This window comes from Suncus etruscus, chromosome 8 (assembly GCF_024139225.1).
Source record: "Suncus etruscus isolate mSunEtr1 chromosome 8, mSunEtr1.pri.cur, whole genome shotgun sequence".
Taxonomy (NCBI): domain Eukaryota; kingdom Metazoa; phylum Chordata; class Mammalia; order Eulipotyphla; family Soricidae; genus Suncus; species Suncus etruscus.
This window is the reverse complement of record NC_064855.1, coordinates 1621539-1638874: the sequence shown is the minus strand read 5'-3', so window position 1 is coordinate 1638874 and position 17336 is coordinate 1621539. Positions and strand designations below refer to the sequence as shown.

Genomic DNA, 17336 nt, shown 5'->3' with positions numbered 1-17336 from the left:
GGGACCATATGGGATGCCAGGATTCAAACCACCGTCCTTCTGCGTGTAAGGTAAACATCCCACCCCCCATGCTATCTCTCAGGCCCCAGTGTTTCTGTTTTTTCTTTTCTTTTTTTTTTTTTTTTCATAAAAAAAAGAGTGCCTAGGGCCCGGAGAGATAGCACAGCGTGTTTGCCTTGCAAGCAGCCGGTCCAGGACCAAAGGTGGTTGGTTCGAATCCCGGTGTCCCATATGGTCCCCCGTGCCTGCCAGGAGCTATTTCTGAGCAGACAGCCAGGAGTAACCCCTGAGCACTGCCGGGTGTGGCCCAAAAACAAACAAACAAACAAAAAAAGAGTGCCTAGGGGCTGGAGAAATAGCATGGAGATAAAGCATTTGCCTTGCATGCAAAAGGTCGGTGCTTGAAATCCCGGCATTCCATCTGGTCCCCGAGCCTGCCAGGAGCAATTTCTTTTTTTTTTTTTTTTTTTTTTTTTTGGTTTTTGGGCCACACCCGTTTGACGCTCAGGGGTTACTCCTGGCAATGTGCTCAGAAATCGTCCCTGGCTTGGGGGGGACCATATGGGACGCCGGGGGATCGAACCGCGGTCCGTTCCTTGGCTAGCGCTTGTAAGGCAGACACCTTACCTCTAGCGCCACCTTCCCGGCCCCAGGAGCAATTTCTGAGCATAGAGCCAGGAGGAACCCCTGAGCACTGCTGGGTGTGGCCCAAAAATCAAAATAAACAAAATAAAGTGCCTATAAGCGTACACTGACACATAAACACACACACACACACACCCCTTTTGACACAGACTTTTTTTAAACTTAATTTTATTTTATTTATTTATTTGGGTTATTGTGGGGGGTTCCTCCTGGCTCTATGCTCTGAAATCGCTCCTGGCAGACTCGGGGAACCCTATGGGACGCCGGGATTCGAACCAATAACCTTCTGCATGGAAGGCAAACGCCTTCCCCCCATGCTATCTCTCCGGCCCCATTTTTAGAGTGCCCGTGAGCCTGCACACACGCTCCTTACACACACTCTTTACACGCCCCTTTCGCCCCACGGTCTCTGCTCCGGGCGGGTGGCAGCCCCAGGGGGACGGACGGACAGACGCACGCCGATATCCCTCCCGGGAGCGCCAGCGCCCTAGCTGGAGCGGAACCAGATACTCGCGCGCCGGGAAGCGCAACCCGAACCCGGAAGAAAGGGACACCGTCCGGGACCACGTGACGCGGCGCGGCCAATCCGGAGCCCCGGGGGCGGTCCGCCGCGCAGTCGGGCCCCCCGTCGGCTTCCGCCTTCCGGTTCCGCCTTCCGGTTCCGCCTTCCGCCGCCGCGGCCCGCGCGACCATGGCGGCGCCCGACCTGTCGACCAACCTGCAGGAGGAGGCGACGTGCGCCATCTGCCTGGACTACTTCACCGACCCGGTGATGACGGACTGCGGCCACAACTTCTGCCGCGACTGCATCCGGCGCTGCTGGGGCCAGCCCGACGGCCCGTACGCCTGCCCCGAGTGCCGCGAGCCGTCGGCGCAGCGCAACCTGCGGCCCAACCGGCCGCTCGCCAAGATGGCCGAGATGGCGCGCCGCCTGCGCCCGCCGTCGCCCGTGCCGCAGGGCGTGTGCGCCGCGCACCGCGAGCCCCTGGCCGCCTTCTGCGCCGACCACCTCAGCCTGCTCTGCGCCGCCTGCGAGCGCGCCGGCGGCCACTGGGGGCACCGCGTCCGGCCGCTGCAGGAGGCGGCCGACGAGCTGCAGGTGAGGCCGGCCGCTCGGACCCGCGCCCCGCGAGGGGCTGACCCACCCTGGGCCACCGCGCGGGCCGGCGCGGACGGCTGGCCCCCTGTGAGGACAAGGTGCCCCCGCCCCACCGCGGTCCCCTGGGGGGTCCCAGGGACTGGGCTCACTCGCGCGCCCTGACTCCAGGGAGCAAGAGAATGGATGCCACGGGTGTCCAGGCATCACGACCCGCGGCCAGAATCGTGCTCTGCATGCACCTTGCACCCGGCACCTTGCTGGGTGGCTGGCTGGCTGGCGTGACAGACGGCTCCCTGTGAGGACAAGGTGCTCCCCATCCCCACCGCGGTCCCCTTGGGGGTCCCAGGACCTCCTTCCTTGGGCGCTGGGCCACCACGAGGGACTGGGCTCACTCACGCGCCCTGACTCCAGAGAGCAAGAGAATGAATGCCATGGGTGTCCAGGCATCACGACCCGCGGCCAGAATCGTGCTCTGCATGCACCTTGCACCCCGAACCTCGCTGGGTGGCTGGCCGGCCGGCACAGACCGCTCCCTGTGAGAACAAGGTGCCCCAATCCCCACCATAGTACCTCTTCTCCCCTTGGGGGTCCCAGGGCCTCCTTCCTTGGGCGCTGGGCCACCAGGAGGGACTGGGCTCACTCACGAGTCCTGACTTCAGGGAGCAAGAGAATGAATGCCATGGGTGTCCAGGCATCCTGACCCTAGAAGAAGGACAATAAAGGGGTCCTCAAACTTTTTAAACAGGGGGCCAGTTCACTGTCCCTCAGGCCATTGGAGGGTCTGACTCTAGAAAAAAACAAAACTTAGGAACGAATTCTTATGCACATTGCATAGATCTTATTTTGCAATGAAGAGACAAAACAGATACAAATACAGTATGTGGCCCGCGGGCCATAGTTTGAGGACCGCTGGCCCAGAGTCGCACTCCGAGTGCACCTCGCACCTCAAAGGGTGGCTGGCATGAGGGTGCCAGCTTCCTGTGTGCAGAAGGTGCTCCCCACTCCACCGTGATTCCTCTTCCCTGCATGAGGGATCCCAGCACCTCCTTCCTTGGCTGCTGTCCCAGACTCCAGGTCCCCCAGGACGGAACAGGCTCACTCGCTCACTCAAGCACCCTGACCTTGGGAAGGAAGCAAGAGAATGCCGTGGGGTATCCCGACCCTAGAAGAAGGTGCAGCGAGCGGGTGCTCAAACTGCACAAAGGCAAAGAAAGTAAAGGGAGTGAGGATTCTCTCTCAACCTTTCAAAGTGGTTCCCCAGCACGTTCCCTCCCTGTTGGCAGCTGTTGTGTGAGTGGATCTCGCTGCTTGTTCAGGGGGGTCTGCTGCACACTTTGAGGGCTGTGTCCTTTTTCCTGTTGGCTGAGGTATCAATGTCAAGAGGCATTAGCGCCGCTCCCCAAAGCTCCTTGTGCGTCGCCCTGTCGCCTGGCACTGCCACTCTGATACTTTTTTTTTTTTTTTGTCATAGTCTTGGTTAGTAACTAAAAGGTTAGGGCCAGGAATATGGTGATAGGTTGCATACGTGTTAGGGGCACTCTTTCTTCGCATGAGGCAGATCTCATATGGGGTTCTGGTTTGGGTCCTCAGCACTGGGCCCCATAGGGGCCACATGCAGGGAAACTATAAGTACACCAGATCGTTTCTTTTCAAGAACTTCACTTTATGGTTTTGATACAAGCACCTTCCAGCCTTTGATTCAAGACATTGCTGACCTACTCACAGCACCACCAAGGTCTCCCTCAGTGTGACTTTTCTTTGGTGGCCTTAGTGCTAAGCATGCCTTCAGGCCTCCCAGTAGAAACAGGTTGGAGGGCTTTAGAACTGAAAGCTACAGGTTGTCTCTTTGCACTTGTCTCCGAGCTACAGTTTCTTTTCCTACCTGGGGTGCAAGTGTCTGAAAGGATTTCGTAAGAAGGGCATAACAAACCCTGGAGCGAACATCAGCACTTGTTTTCTTTCTTTTTTTCTTTTTTTCTTTTTGATTTTTGGGCCACATCTGGCAGCGCTCAGGGGTTACTCCTGGCTATCTCCTCAGAAATAGCTCCTGGCAGGCACCGGGGACCATATGGGACTCCGGGACTTGAACCAACCACCTTAGGTCCTGGATCGGCTGCTTGCAAGGCAAACCCCGCTGTGCTATCTCTCCGGCCCCAGCACTTGTTTTCTATTTAGGTTTGGGACCACTCCCAGGGGTGCTCCAGGACCCTGCAGAGTGACCAGGATTGGACCCGAGTTGGCGTGCAAATGCCTGCCCACCCATTCTGTAGCTCCTGCCCTTAGCTCTTGTTTGAAGTCCTTCTTGAGGGTGGAGCCAATGGAATTCTTCATCTATACCTCTAGGTATGGTCCTTGCCATGTGGACATTTGATTCCAGTCCAATATCTACTATAACCAGTTCGTTCGTCCTCTGTTTTTGGCAAAGGTAAATTAATTATGTCTGCTGTTCTTCCAGGACTGATTTTTCTCTTTCCCTCACTAATTAGATCTTCATGACACTTGACCCTCTCTCTGCAAAGTGTGGTTGAGTCTAGAAACCAGAGCCCTTTTCCCCTCAAGCTGAGGAATGAATGTGCCTTTTGAAACCAGAAGCTCTTCCTCCTTTAACCTTCTTTTTTTTTTTTTAACTTGAGACACTTTGACTTACAGTACACTTGACTAGAGTTTTCATGCCTTTGTACTACTCCACTGTTTCAACATCTCGACTCCAACCATCAATACCTCTGGGGAAGCTCACTTTTCTTGATCAATTCTAAGATCTGTTGCCATTGGCCATTTGTTTTTCTACTTCTGTGTTTTATTGTATTGATTTTTTTTGATTGACTTATCATAGTTTATAATACTACCAAGGCTGTTGTTTTTTTTATAGTTGCAGAACTACGGCACCAATTCCCCCACCAATGTTTCTTTTTTTTTTTTCGGGCCACACCCGTTAGATGCTCAGGGGTTACTCCTGGCTACGCGCTCAGAAATTGCCCCTGGCTTGGGGGGACCATATGGGACGCCGGGGGATCGAACCGTGGTCCTTTCCTTGGCTAGCGCTTGCAAGGCAGACACCTTACCTCTAGCGCCACCTCGCCGGCCCCTGTATTGATTTTTTTTAAGGGGGAGGGCCACACCCAACAGGTCTCAGGCTTCCTCTTTTCTTTGTTTTTGTCTTTCTGGGATACACCTGGCAGTGCCCAGGGCTGACTCTGGCTCTGCACTTGGGCATCACTCCTGGAGAGCTTAGGAATCTTGCAGAGTGCTGGGGAATGAATCCAAGTGGCATCTGTGAGGCAGCACCCTCCCCACAGAACTATCTGAGATAGGACACTTTCTTCTTATCTCTCATAAAGTCGGTTGTCTTCTCCCTCCAGAGTGTCCAGGATAAGATAGTGTCCCCTCAGCACTGAGAATGTGTGTGGCATTCTCCCACAGGTGTCTGTCCAGGCTAGGACATTGTCCCTTGAGCTCTCACAGTGTGGGCTGTGTTCTTTTCCCCTGTGACTCTAAATATGACAGTATTCCCTCAGTTCTTGGTGTGGGTTGTATTCTCCACCCTGTGCACGTCCAATGGGAGCTGTATTGTTTCCCCTCTAATTGTCCCTCAGGTCTGACATGTGTGCTCTATTCTCTTCTGGGGTACCTTTGTCTTGGAATGTGTTCAGACCTTTGTAGAGTTAAAAAAAAAAGACTCAATGGGGTCAGAGGGATAGCACAGCGGTGTTTGCCTTGCAAGCAGCCGATCTAGGGCCTAAGGTGGTTGGTTTGAATCCTGGCATCACATATGGTCCCCTGTGCCTGCCAGGAGCTATTTCTGAGCAGATAGCCAGGAGTAACCCCTGAGCACCGCCGTGTGGCCCAAAACCCAAAAAAAATAAAAGACTCAGCACCTGAGCATTGTCCTGGGGCACCCCATTATGGCTCTCTCCACCCAGTAGAAGAAAAGTCATTTTCTGCACCTAAAGCCCATTCTGGGCCCACTAGGGCACTCAGGGCATCCCTAGGGTGCTGCCATGCTCCAGGAAGCACTGAGGCCACTGAGCGCTAGGGCACTAGCAACTTACAAATGACCTTCCCTCTCTGCTCAGTGCAAATGTTTTTGGGGAGATGGAATGGGAGAGAGCCAGTCACAGGTGTTGAGGGTGGGTATATGTGCTCCTTGTCTTTTCCTTTTTCTAGTTTTTGGCAGTGCTCAAGAATCAGTCCGGGCAATGCTCGGGGTACTACTTGGAGACTGGGATGGAACCCAGCTCAGCTAATCGCAAGGCCTACCTGCTATATTGTCACTCTGATTTACCTCCATGCTATCTCTCCAGCCCCTCCACTGTGTGCTCTTTGAAGCACTGTTGTGGGACAGACGTTGCCTGTCTCATGGCTATGTGGACAGTGCTTGAATGGCCCTACATGGGAATGAGGATTTATAGCCTGTCCGAGCACCATGGTTTTGTTGTTGGCCACCAAGGTGGATTTTAGGGTGAAAGGTAGTCATTAATGTCTTGTTTTATCGAGTGTTCCCCTAGGCCTAGGATAACTAGGGGAAGTTTTGGTTCCTGATGTTCACGAGTAGTGGATGGTTGCAAAAGTGCACAAAACATTTTATTTATTTTATTTTTTATTTTTATTTATTTTTGTGGGGGTTTGGGTCATACCGGGCAGTACTCGGGTTATTCCTGGCTCCAGGCTCAGAAATCGCTCCTGGCAGGCACAGGGGACCATATGGGACTCTGGGATTCTAACCGATGACCTCCTGCATGTAAGGCAAATGCCCTACCTCCATGCTATCTCTCCGGCCCCTTACTTTATTTTTTAAACTTTATTGATTAATTGGTTGTTGGGCCACACACAGTGGTGCTGAGCGATTACTCCTGGCTCTGCACTCAGAAATCGCCCCTGGCAGGCTGGGAGACCATTGGGTGCTGGGAATCATCCCTCCCAATTTGGCCGCATGCAAGGCAAATGCCCTACCGCTGTGCTCTCTCTCCGGCCCAAAACATTTGCTTTATTGCAAAATGTTTATCTTAAGGGCCAGCAAGAGGGGACAGGAGTTAAGGGGTTTCCCTTGCACACACTTGACCTGGCTTCCATCCCCAGCACTCCACATGGTCCCCTGAGCCTCTCCAGAGTAAGCGCTAAGCACTCAGTGTGGCCTCCAGACAGTTTTCTTTTACTGTTTTCATTTTAGGAACCACACCCAGTGGTGCTCAGGGCTTATATCAGGTTCTGGACCAGGGATCATGCCTGTTAGGGAACCAGGGATCAAATGCCAGTCATCTGTGGTTAAGGCAAGGGCCTTCCCTGCAGTACGGTACAGTACAGTATAGTATAGCCGGTTCGTTTTGGGTTTTGTTGTTTTGTTTGTTTACCACATCCGATCATGTTCAGTACTTATTCCGTTTGTGATGCTGAGAATCGAAACCAAGTTGTCTGCATGCAAGGCAGAGGCCTACCTGCTGTCCCCTCCATGTCCACTCATGGAGGGTTTCATGCAAAGGTCATCACTCCGCCACCCTCTCCAACAGTGTCCATCCCATCCCTCTGCTTAAACTTCCTACTGAAGCCCCAGGTCCCAAGTTGATGTTGTCTATGGACATTACTTTCCCCCACCACTGTTTTTTGGGGGTTTTGTTTGTTGTTGTTGTTTTGTTTTGTTTTTTTGGGCCACACCCGGCCGTGCTCAGGGATTACTCCTGGCTGTCTGCTCAGAAATAGCTCCTGGCAGGCACGGGGGACCATATGGGACACCAGGATGCGAACAAACCACCTTAGGTCCTGGATAGGCTGCAAGGCAAATACCGCTGTGCTAGCTCTCCGGGCCCTTTTGTTTTGGTGGGTTTTTTTTTGTTTTTGTTTTGTTTTGTTTTGGTTTGGTTTTTGGGCCACACCCGGCGGTGCCCAGGGGTTCCTCCTGGCTGTGTGCTCAGAAACAGCTCCTGGCAGGCACGGGGGACCATATGGGACACCGGGATTCGAACCAACCACCTTTGGTCCTGGATCGGCTGCTTGCAAGGCAAACGCCCGCTGTGCTATCTCTCAGGGCCCCTTGTTTTGGTTTTTATTTGTTTGGACCATATCTGGCAATGCTCAGGGTTTACTCCTCTTTGTGCTCAGGATGTCAAAGATCAAATCCTGGTCAGCCACATGCAAGGCATGCCCCTACCTATTGTACTATTGTTATTCCAGCCCTCTCCCATTCTTTTTTTTTTTTTTTTTTTTACACTCTTTAAATTTTTTTTATTAGAACCCTGGTTTACCAAGTTGTTCATATACAGACGATTCAGGCATTCATTATTCAAATCAGTCCCACAACCAGTGTGACCTTCCCTTCACCAGTGTCCCAAATTTCCCACTCATTACCCTAGCCTGCCGCCTTGCAGGCACAAACAAATTTGTCATAGTGTTCCTTACAACACAAAGGCCTATGGGATTATCAAAAGTTAGATCACAGAGGGTTGATTTGAAATAGTTGTTTGATCTCTCAGTAATGTTATTAAAGCCATTGTCTAAGGATCTAGTGGGCTGTGATTTGCGTTAGTTGACCCTTTTGTGTTACTGTTCAGGTGCACTGAGCTTAATGGTCTTGTGAAATTTTGAGACGTTGTGAGGGTACCTACAGCTAGACTGTCCAGAGTCTTTAGATGGCAGTTGGATACGTTTAAGTTGTGCAGCTGGGCCATTTCTGCCGAGGATATAGGGGTGGCTGTCCCCCACACTCCTCTCCTTCTGGCTGACTTCTTCACTCAGTTTGGTACTTTCCAACTTGCATGATCCACATGGCATAACTTCATCTTTTCCGATAGCTGAGTGAGTAATACTCCATTGTATGTATGGAATGTACCAGTTTCTTTATCCACTCATCTGTTCTAGGGTTGCTGGAGTTTCCAGATTTGGGCAACTGTGACTAGTGCTGCAAAGAACAGAATAGTTTTTGAACCTTTGGGGTAGATACCTGCTATAGTCTCTTCTCCCCCCCACCCACCCCCACTTTTCCTTGGTTTTGGTTTTGGGGATACACCCTGCAACGGTCAGGGCAATCTCAGGCATTTTCCTTCTGTGCAAAATAGCCACGCTAAGCTTTGACCTGTCAACAGGAGGTGCTTGACTGAGGGGACAAAGTCTCCGAAGGGGCTTTATCTCAAGGGAATTGTCCCTGGGAAAAGTAGCACAGAGAGGCCAGACAGTGACCTCACATGGTCCTTGAGCCTTCTAGGAGTAATTTCTTCATGCAGGACCAGGAGTCAGTCCTGAGCACAAAACCCAGCTCTAAGTTTGGTTGATCTTTTGCATTTTTTTAAATAAACATTTTATTGATTTCTACTTTTGAGATTTTTGTTTTTTTGAGAGACACAGCCTTGCTGCCGCCTTACTCCCAGCGCTGGCCAGGGGGTCCACTCCTGGTGGGGCTCAGGCAATTATGTGGATGCTGAGGGTTGGTCACCTAAAGCCTGTGCTTCTGTGCCACGTTGCTCTAGGTTTTACGTCCTCTCCCTTCCTGAACTCTTTTTTTTTTTTTTTTGGACCACATCAGGCTGTAGTCAGGGCTTACTCCTGGCTGCCTGAGTATCACTCCCGGTGTACTCGGGAACCCTGTGGGGCCCACCGTTCCACTTTTGCCAATACCCAGCACCCTGTTGAGGTCCCTGGTGACACTGGCCACCCACGGGAGGGGAGAAAATCCCTTTCCTGGGCCTGCCGGGTGTGAGGTCAGTTAGCCCTGAGGACAGGCATCCTTGCCCCTTGTTCCTGTCAGTTCTGGGGACAGACCCCAAGGGCAGATACTCTCACCCTTGCTTCCCTCTGGCACAGGGAGGGCGCCTGTTGCCTTTAGCTAAAGGGATCCTGTCACTGGCGTGTTGGGGTGGCACAGCCCCTCTTGATACCCAGGCTGTGCCAACTGCTTTCCCTGAGGTCTGGCTGGTCCCAGGCAGCCTCTGGGCCTCTGTGGTCCAACTGGGACATGGACTTGGACATGGCACAACCAGTGCAGGTCTGGCTCTTTACAGTTACTCTGTTTTTTGGGGGTTTGGAGGTTTTGTTGTTTTTAGGCCACACCTGGCTGCGCTTAGGGGTTACTCCTACCTCAGAAATCAATCCTGGCAGTCTTGGGGGACCATATGAAATGCCAGGATCAAACCTGGGTCTGTGCCAGCTTGTCTGTGTGCAAGGCAAATGCCCAGAGTATTATCACTCCGGCTCCTCTACGGTTACTCTGGTGCCTGCCCTCAGCCCCTCCTATTTTGGTTCCAAGCCTCAGCCTGATTTAGAGCCAAGGCACAGGTGAGCCTGCTTGTGGGAGTTCCAGAGGACACTGCATACAGCAGGGGTCTCTGGGGCAAAGAGGACTGGGTCGGGGGTGGTGGGTAAGCTGGTAGGCAGGGGACTCGGGCTGTCCCATTTCGACCAGACCCATTGTATCCATCTGTCGCTCCCAGAGGGTCCCCGTCTGCATTATGTCTGTGCACAGTGGAGTGGCTCTGGCCCGACTCCCTCATCCATGGGTCACCCCACCCTCTTCCACACAGGGGACGCTGCAGAAATCCCTGGAGCACCTGCGGAAGCAAATGGAAGATGCCCTTGTCTTCCAGGCCCAGGCCGAGGAGACACTGACCTTGTGGCAGGCAAGTGGGGGCCACTGCCTTGGGCTGCTTGGGCCCTGTGGGGCTCAGGAGGGACAGGCCACACGGGGGCGTCCCAGGTGACTGCTCGCCTGCTCCCACAGAAGATGATCGAGAGCCAGCGGCAGAATGTGGCCGGCGAGTTCGAGCGTCTGCGCCGCCTGCTGGAAGAGGACGAGCGACGGCTGCTGCAGGCGCTGGAAGCTGAGGAGCTGGAGGCGCTGCCCCCGCTGCGGGAGAGTGTGGCCCGCCTGGGCCAGCAGAGCACACAGCTGGCTCAGCTCATCGGGGAGCTGGAGGGGCGCTGCCAGCTGCCAGCCCTGGGCCTGCTGCAGGTGAGCTGAGTGGGAGGACACGGTGTGGGGGAGGGGTGTCGTGTGCAGGGAGGGTGGGTGGCCCTGAGGGCTGCCTTCGCTGCCCAGCTCCCAGCGCCTGGAAGGGAATCCTGGGGCTTTGGGGGTGACCGTGGCTCTGAGGTATTGGCCGAGCCTGCCTATAGTTTTACATTCTATAGTTTGAACTTGGGCAAGGCAGTCTGCAGATGGGAGGAATGGGGCTGGAGGGAAAGTAAGGCACCTCCCATAATTCAGGACCTGAGGTAAAAACCACCCCTCCTGGTCTGGGGCTGGTCTGACTTTTGTTCATCCCCCTACTTCCCCTACCTCCATGCACAGTTGCTATTCGGAGCGGGACTGACATATTTTGGGAAACCCAGGTCAGCTCTAAAGAAATCCCAAGTGAAATGCTCTAGCCTGGCCTTAAGGATCCTCAGATCCTCACGGGGCCTGGTGGACCTGGTCGGGTCCAAGGCAGGCAGTGGCCCCAGACAGGGGCAGAGTGAGTAACTGGGCCCTGGAAGCAGGCCCTGGCGGGGCCACTCCCACCCTGCATGACTGGGCTACGCAGTATATGGGGACTCGGGTCAGGGCCTGGCTGGGCCCTATTAGACATCCCACAGGCCACTTGATCCTGCACTGCTCCTTTGTGTGTCCTCGTATGCTGGCGGCACTGGGCAGGACCGCAGGCCTGCATGTGCTGTCCAGAGGAGAGCAGGGTGCAACTGGGACCTGGGTGCGGGGAGACCCATGGCTGACACACGTGTCTCTCCCACAGGACGTGAGGGACACGCTGTGCAGGTAGGATCCCAGGCCTCTCCCGGGGAGGTGGGCAGGCTGCATGGCCTGGTGGCATGACCGTGGCCTGCTCTTCCAGGGTCCAAGATCTTAAGCTGCAGCCGCCGGAGGTGGTGCCCATGGAGATGCGAACGGTGTGCCGAGTCCCAGGACTGCTCGAGGCCCTGCGCAGGTTCCGAGGTGGGTAGCAGATGACCCGTCCGGGCTGGCGATGGGGAAGCACTGGGCCTCGTGTAAGGCCTGTGGGGACGAGCCAGAAAGTCGGCTGCTGTGTAGGGGAAAGCAGCTATGAGTGTTCCAGCCGGCACTGGTCAGATATCTTCCGAGTTCGTTTGTCATGCAAAGATCATGTGATGAAACTGTGCTGTCCATCCACTTTGCTCTTTGATGAGTAGAATGTAGACCCTCCCACATGGGCCACTTTCTAGAACATTCCGAGTTACTGTTTCCACAGGTCGGGTCTTTTTAGAAAGAGGAGGCGGGGTGGTTGGTTGTGGCCGCCTAGGGGCTGGGCTGGCTAATCCTGGGCTCTGTCTGCAGGAGACGTGACCCTGGACGCAGACACCGCCAACCCTGAGCTGGTCCTCTCGGAGGACGGAAGGAGTGTGCGGCGGGGGACCCTGCGGCAGGCGCTGCCCGACAGCCCGGAGCGCTTCGACCCTGGGCCCTGCGTGCTGGGCCGCGAGCCCCTGAGCTCAGGCCGGCACTACTGGGAAGTGGAGGTGGGCGAGCGCGCCAGCTGGGCCCTGGGCGTGTGCAGGGAGAATGTCAATCGCAAGGAGAAAGGCGAGCTGTTCGCGGGCAACGGCTTCTGGGTGCTGGCCTTCCTGGGCAGCCACTACGACTCCTCAGAGCCGGCCTTCACTCCGCTCAGAGACCCACCGCGGCGCGTGGGCGTCTTTCTGGACTACGAGGCGGGACACTTGTCCTTCTACAGCGTGACTGACGGTTCCCTGCTCTACGCCTTCCCCGAGACGCCCTTCTCAGGGACACTTCGGCCTCTCTTCTCCCCTCTGTCCAGCAGCCCCACCCCCATGACCATCTGCACACCCAAGGGCGGGCCTGCGGACAGCCTGGTCGCTCCGTGAGGCCTGGGCCGGGCGAGTGGGCTTCTCGCTCATCTGCGTCGTGGTTCTGGTCAGTTGCCTGGGGGCCCCAACCCAGGGCCCAGTGACAACCTGGCTCCCCGGAGGCTGCGTGCATGGCTGCGTCTGAATGCAGGGCTGCGAAGACTCAGTTCCCGGGGCACAGTCCACACCTGAGGCCTCGGCTGCTTTGCTCCTAGAGCCTTACCAGCCTGTTTCCGGTCTGGTGGCTTGAGGCGGCTCCTGAGGTGGTCTTGGAAAGGCCAGAGGCAGTCCAGGGGCTGTGGAAAAACTTGTGGAATGAAGGAGACGATGACCAGGACCCAGCACAGGGTGGGGGTGAATGCCAACATGCCAGGCTCCAGTCGGGTGGGTCGAGAGGTGTTTGTTCCCTTGGAGCTTGGATACATCCTTTCTTTACACGTCCCCGCCCTGTCCCTGTCCTCCCCACCCCACCTCCGGTTTCCTGAGCACAGCTCTCCCAGTGAATAAACGTCTATGACCACCGGTGCAGCAGAGGCCTGGCTGTGCTGTCCTGAGTTATGGGAGGCTTCTCTGCGGGCCTTCTACCGCCACAGCAGACAGGCAGGCCTCAGGCAGCTGGGCCTCAGCCCTGAAGGTTCTTGCCATGCCAGTGAGATTGAATCCCAACAGTCAGATGTGGTGTGTCAGCTCCTGAGGGTGCCGCCCAGCAAGTGCCACGTAGTCAGGGTCCCGCTCACCATGCTAGATAAGCACACCAGCTCTAGCTGCTGAAGCGGGGAACAGAAGAGAGGGAAGAGGAGCAGGCAGACAGAAGACAGAAGGTGGCCTGCAAATTTGTCAGCTGAGGATTCACAGCCGTATGGTTCACGGTGAGTGCTTGCTTGGATGCTCCCACCTCAGGGCCACCTCCCAGGTCTCAGCTGTTGAACAGCATAAGAATGGCACCTTGGGGCCCGGAGAGATAGCACAGCGGCGTTTGCCTTGCAAGCAGTCGATCCAGGACCAAAGGTGGCTGGTTCAAATCCCGGTGTCCCATATGGTCCCCCGCACCTGCCAGGAGCTATTTCTGAGCAGCCAGGAGTAACCCCTGAGCACCACCGGGTGTGGCCCAAAAACCGGGGGAAAAAAAAAAAAAGAATGGCACCTTGTTACTTCTGTGAACACAAACTCTCCACTGCAGACTTCAAGAGACTGGATAGAGTTTACCTTGTACACAGCCAGCCCCGGATCAGTCCTTATCGAGCCTACTAGGAGTGATTACTGAGTGTAAATGTAGGGCCAGAGCCATAGCACAGTGGTAGGGCGTTTGCCTTGCATCTGGCCATCCTGGGACAGACCCAGGTTCAATCCCTGACATCCTGTATGGTCCCCCAAGCCTGCCAGGCACAGTTTCTGAGCACAGAGCCAGGAGTAACCTGGGAGCACCCCAAAAAGATAGAGGTTCACTGGGAGGAAGAACGGGGAAAGACAGGCCTAATGGGGGATTTCTGCTAAGGAGCACTCCAGAACTCGGAGCTCAGAGCTCAGCACCTGGTCACAGCCAGGGCTGGCCGCAGCCTCCAGCAGCCCCTCCTGCCCCAAGTGGAGTGAGACAAGACTGTCACATCTGAAAATAAACAGCCAACGCCTTGCGTCCGGTTCTGTGTGGACATGCCCTCCCTTTCCTGGACCCTCCCGAAGCGTCTTGGTTTCTTGGTCCATCCTTCAAGCTGCAGGAAGCCACTTCCAGCCCCAAGACCACCCAGCTCACTGGGGCCACTGGGCACTGGGAGCGAGGGTAACCTCAGTGGGTCCTTTGGCCCCGTCCCCACATGTTGCTGGGATCAGAATGTTGTATCCTGGACACTTGTGTCTCCCTGTGTGTGGAGGTGAAGCACTGAGGGGGTTTCTTCCAGGCGGGGACTTGTTAGGTGTCGGGGTCAGTTGGCTCTTGGTCTATGCCTTCACAGCTATTACCGCATTCCAGCTCAAGCAGCGCTCTAATGAGGGGCCCATTAGGGGTTCATCAGGTGAGTCAAACTTTAATTCTTTTCAGGTAATCGAGACTTTGGGTCCACCACAGCTTTTAGCGTTCATTCCACCACCACCATCCCCATCAACCCTAAGCAGTTTGGGGCAACCACAGTCCCAGCAGCTCCCAGCCTCCCCCAGCGGGCCTGCAGCTAGGCCCATCCCAGTCTGCGCTGCTACTCGAGCTTGCTCATAAACACCCACTCTGGGCCTCCAAAGGTGCCTCTACCTCTCCCTCTCCTCTAGGGCACCAGGAACATAGGTTGCAGCTTTCCTGCCTCACTTTACCCTGTGAAGGGTCAGGTGGGGGGGCACTTCTCACATGTTCTGCTCTCTCTGCTCCAGCCCGGCCCCACCCCTACTCGGCCTTCCCGAAGATGGGGAGACACCCTCCAAGCATGACCACAATGACAATGACACCAGCCAGACCACACCTCAGCTCCGCGTTTAATAAACAGCCTGGGGGGCCTGGGCAAGGGTGGGCAAAGGGCCAGGATGGCTTCACCTTTGCCTCGCTTGTGTGCTCTCTGATTCCTCTGATTCCAGCGCCAGGCAGTCTAGCCAGCTGAGCCGCCTACCTCCCCATCCCTTTCTGCAAGGACGTGCCCTCCTGGGGACCTGCTGAGGGGCAGGAAGTGGCCTGGGTCTTCCTAGCTGGGACCCTCCTGAAGCCTCGGTCTCCTCTCCGCCGACCTTGGGGCAGGATCAGGCAGGACTCTGGACACAGTGTATTTGCCTTTCCCTGGGTGAGTCCTAGGAAAGGAGCCAAGAAAGGCGCAACGCACACAGCACACCTAGCCGAGTGACCCTGACGTCCGCTCAAAAGTGGCAGAGGTGATGCGCAGGGCAGGGAGGATCAGGACTCAGACCGAGTGCTGGGGACGCACATGACAGTTGTGACTTGACCACCTTCCAGGCCCACAGTGAGTCCCTTGCGCCCACAGAGCGGCCATGTGGAAAGGAAGGGAGCAGACCAGCTGCTGTCAAGCAGAAGTCATGAAAGGTGGTTACCCTGTCCCCGTAGACAGCCCCATGATAGCCCTCCCTGGAACTCAACCCCTCACCAGTACCCAGTGGCAGGTCCTGGAATCCTGACCTTGGTAGGAGGGGTTCTCATGACATTGGGGGGGGGGGTGTTGCTGAAAAAGACTAACTCAGCACCCCCCCCTTGGGCATGTTGGGAAGGATTCCTGGAACTTGATGCCCTTTGCGGGACCTCTTGGTCAGGTTGCCCTATCTCGAGTGGGCAGCGACTGGCTGTAGAAAAGGTTCAGGGAAGAGAAAGGCAAGGGAGGGGGTCAGAGAAACGTAATGAGGGCTTTGGGGTTCGCCCAAACGTAAGAGATGAGAAACTGCTTGCTGCGCAGAACCCAGTGCAGGTCATAGCTCAGAGCTCAAGTCTTGTGGGAGTGTGGAGGGAGCCGAGCTCGCAGTGACCTGAAGGGAGTTCTGGCCCCTCGCTGGGCCTAGATCACCTTGCCCAGATTGGACTAGACCAATGCCAACCTGAGGAGCCTGTTCACACGTCCCAACTCTGGGGGTCTGTCAGGGTCTGAGCGGCCCCAGCCCCTGGAGCAGCAGGGACTGCGTCATTTCCGAGGGTCTCTCCCAGGGCCAGCACACAGCTCACGGGTTCTGCCGCTAGTTGAGGCCTGCTTGTTCCTGAACCGAAGGCAAAGGAAGTAATGTCCAGAGCTGGTCAGCTCAAGACCCACCAGCCCAACTCCCACCCTCATGGTGCAGCAGAGGAGACTGGACATCTCCAAGGAGACAGGGCCAGCGTGCCCTTTCTCTTCCGGTCACTCTCACTTAGGCCTGCTTCACTTGCCACTGACCTCTGCCGGCGCTCGTCAAGGGCTTACAAGAAATGGCGAAAATATTTGCTCAAACCTTGCGTCCTGTCCATTCTGTTTGGGAGGGGTTGGGAGGGCCAGAGAGTTGGAAAGAAGCAGGCGAGTGGATCGATTGATATAAAAAGCAAGGGCAGAGTTGGGAGAGAGACTTGGGCCATCTGCTGTTGGTAAAGGACAAGGTCACCCTGATCACCGCCCACCCCAACCCCATGCCCCACGGCTTACCTCTGCAGCTTATCTGTGGTGCCTTTCCCCTGACCTCTGCTCCCACACAGGCCTAGTGGAGCTGGGAGGCAGAGCAGTGGGAGTCCACCGAGCCTGTGCCACTCAGGAACCACCTTCCTCCAGCAGGAACCACTGTGCCCGTGCTTACAGCCTTTCTCTTTGGGTGCTGTGACTCCAGGATTGTTCTCAGCGGGCACCGTACACTGTGGGTGCTGGTACAGCTAAACCAGTGCGGCCGCACACATCTTCCGTGCTCAGATTTAAAGCAACAAAACAGGAAACGAGCAGTTCATCTCCAGATAACATTTCTTTGACCCAGCATGTTAAAGTATTAACATTTCAACTAGAACGACGTTTAGATGAATTGAGCGACCCGAGCGAGTTTGTTTTTGTTTGAGGGCCACATCCAGCTATGTTCAGAAGTTACTCAGGAATCCTCCTGGCAGCGCTCAGGGGACCCTATGGGATGCCATATGCATGCAAGCCAAGTGCCCTACCCACCTTACTATCTCTTCAACCCCACAAATGACTAAGTTTGTTGTTGGGGGACACTCAGCAGTGCTCAGGGGTTACTCCTGACTCTGCTCTCTGGAATCACTCCTGGCAGTCCTCAGTGGGGCATATAAAATGCTGGGGATTGACCCCAGGTCGCCACGCGCAAGCACCTCCCGACAGTACTATCGCCTCAGTCCCTCCCACAAACG

At 55.4% G+C, this 17336-nt stretch overlaps 1 protein-coding gene across 1 annotated transcript; it reads left to right on the top strand.

The window, feature by feature from the left end:
* The first annotated feature begins 1336 nt into the window (after window positions 1–1336).
* TRIM11 (tripartite motif containing 11) lies at window positions 1337–13055 on the top strand. Its single transcript, XM_049778032.1, has 6 exons — window positions 1337–1744; window positions 10249–10344; window positions 10446–10676; window positions 11455–11477; window positions 11554–11654; window positions 12015–13055. Exons 1-6 carry the CDS (start codon window positions 1337–1339, stop codon window positions 12560–12562), a joined length of 1407 nt encoding a protein of 468 aa, XP_049633989.1. The 3' UTR covers window positions 12563–13055.
* Window positions 13056–17336: the final 4281 nt, after the last annotated feature.

Coding starts and splice junctions, on each gene's coding strand:
- TRIM11 (XM_049778032.1), top strand. CDS start 1,337: ATGGCGGCGCCCGACCTGTCGACCAACCTGCAGGAGGAGGCGACGTGC. Junction 1,745..10,248: donor AGGCGGCCGACGAGCTGCAG/GTGAGGCCGGCC, acceptor TCTTCCACACAG/GGGACGCTGCAGAAATCCCT. Junction 10,345..10,445: donor AGACACTGACCTTGTGGCAG/GCAAGTGGGGGC, acceptor CTGCTCCCACAG/AAGATGATCGAGAGCCAGCG.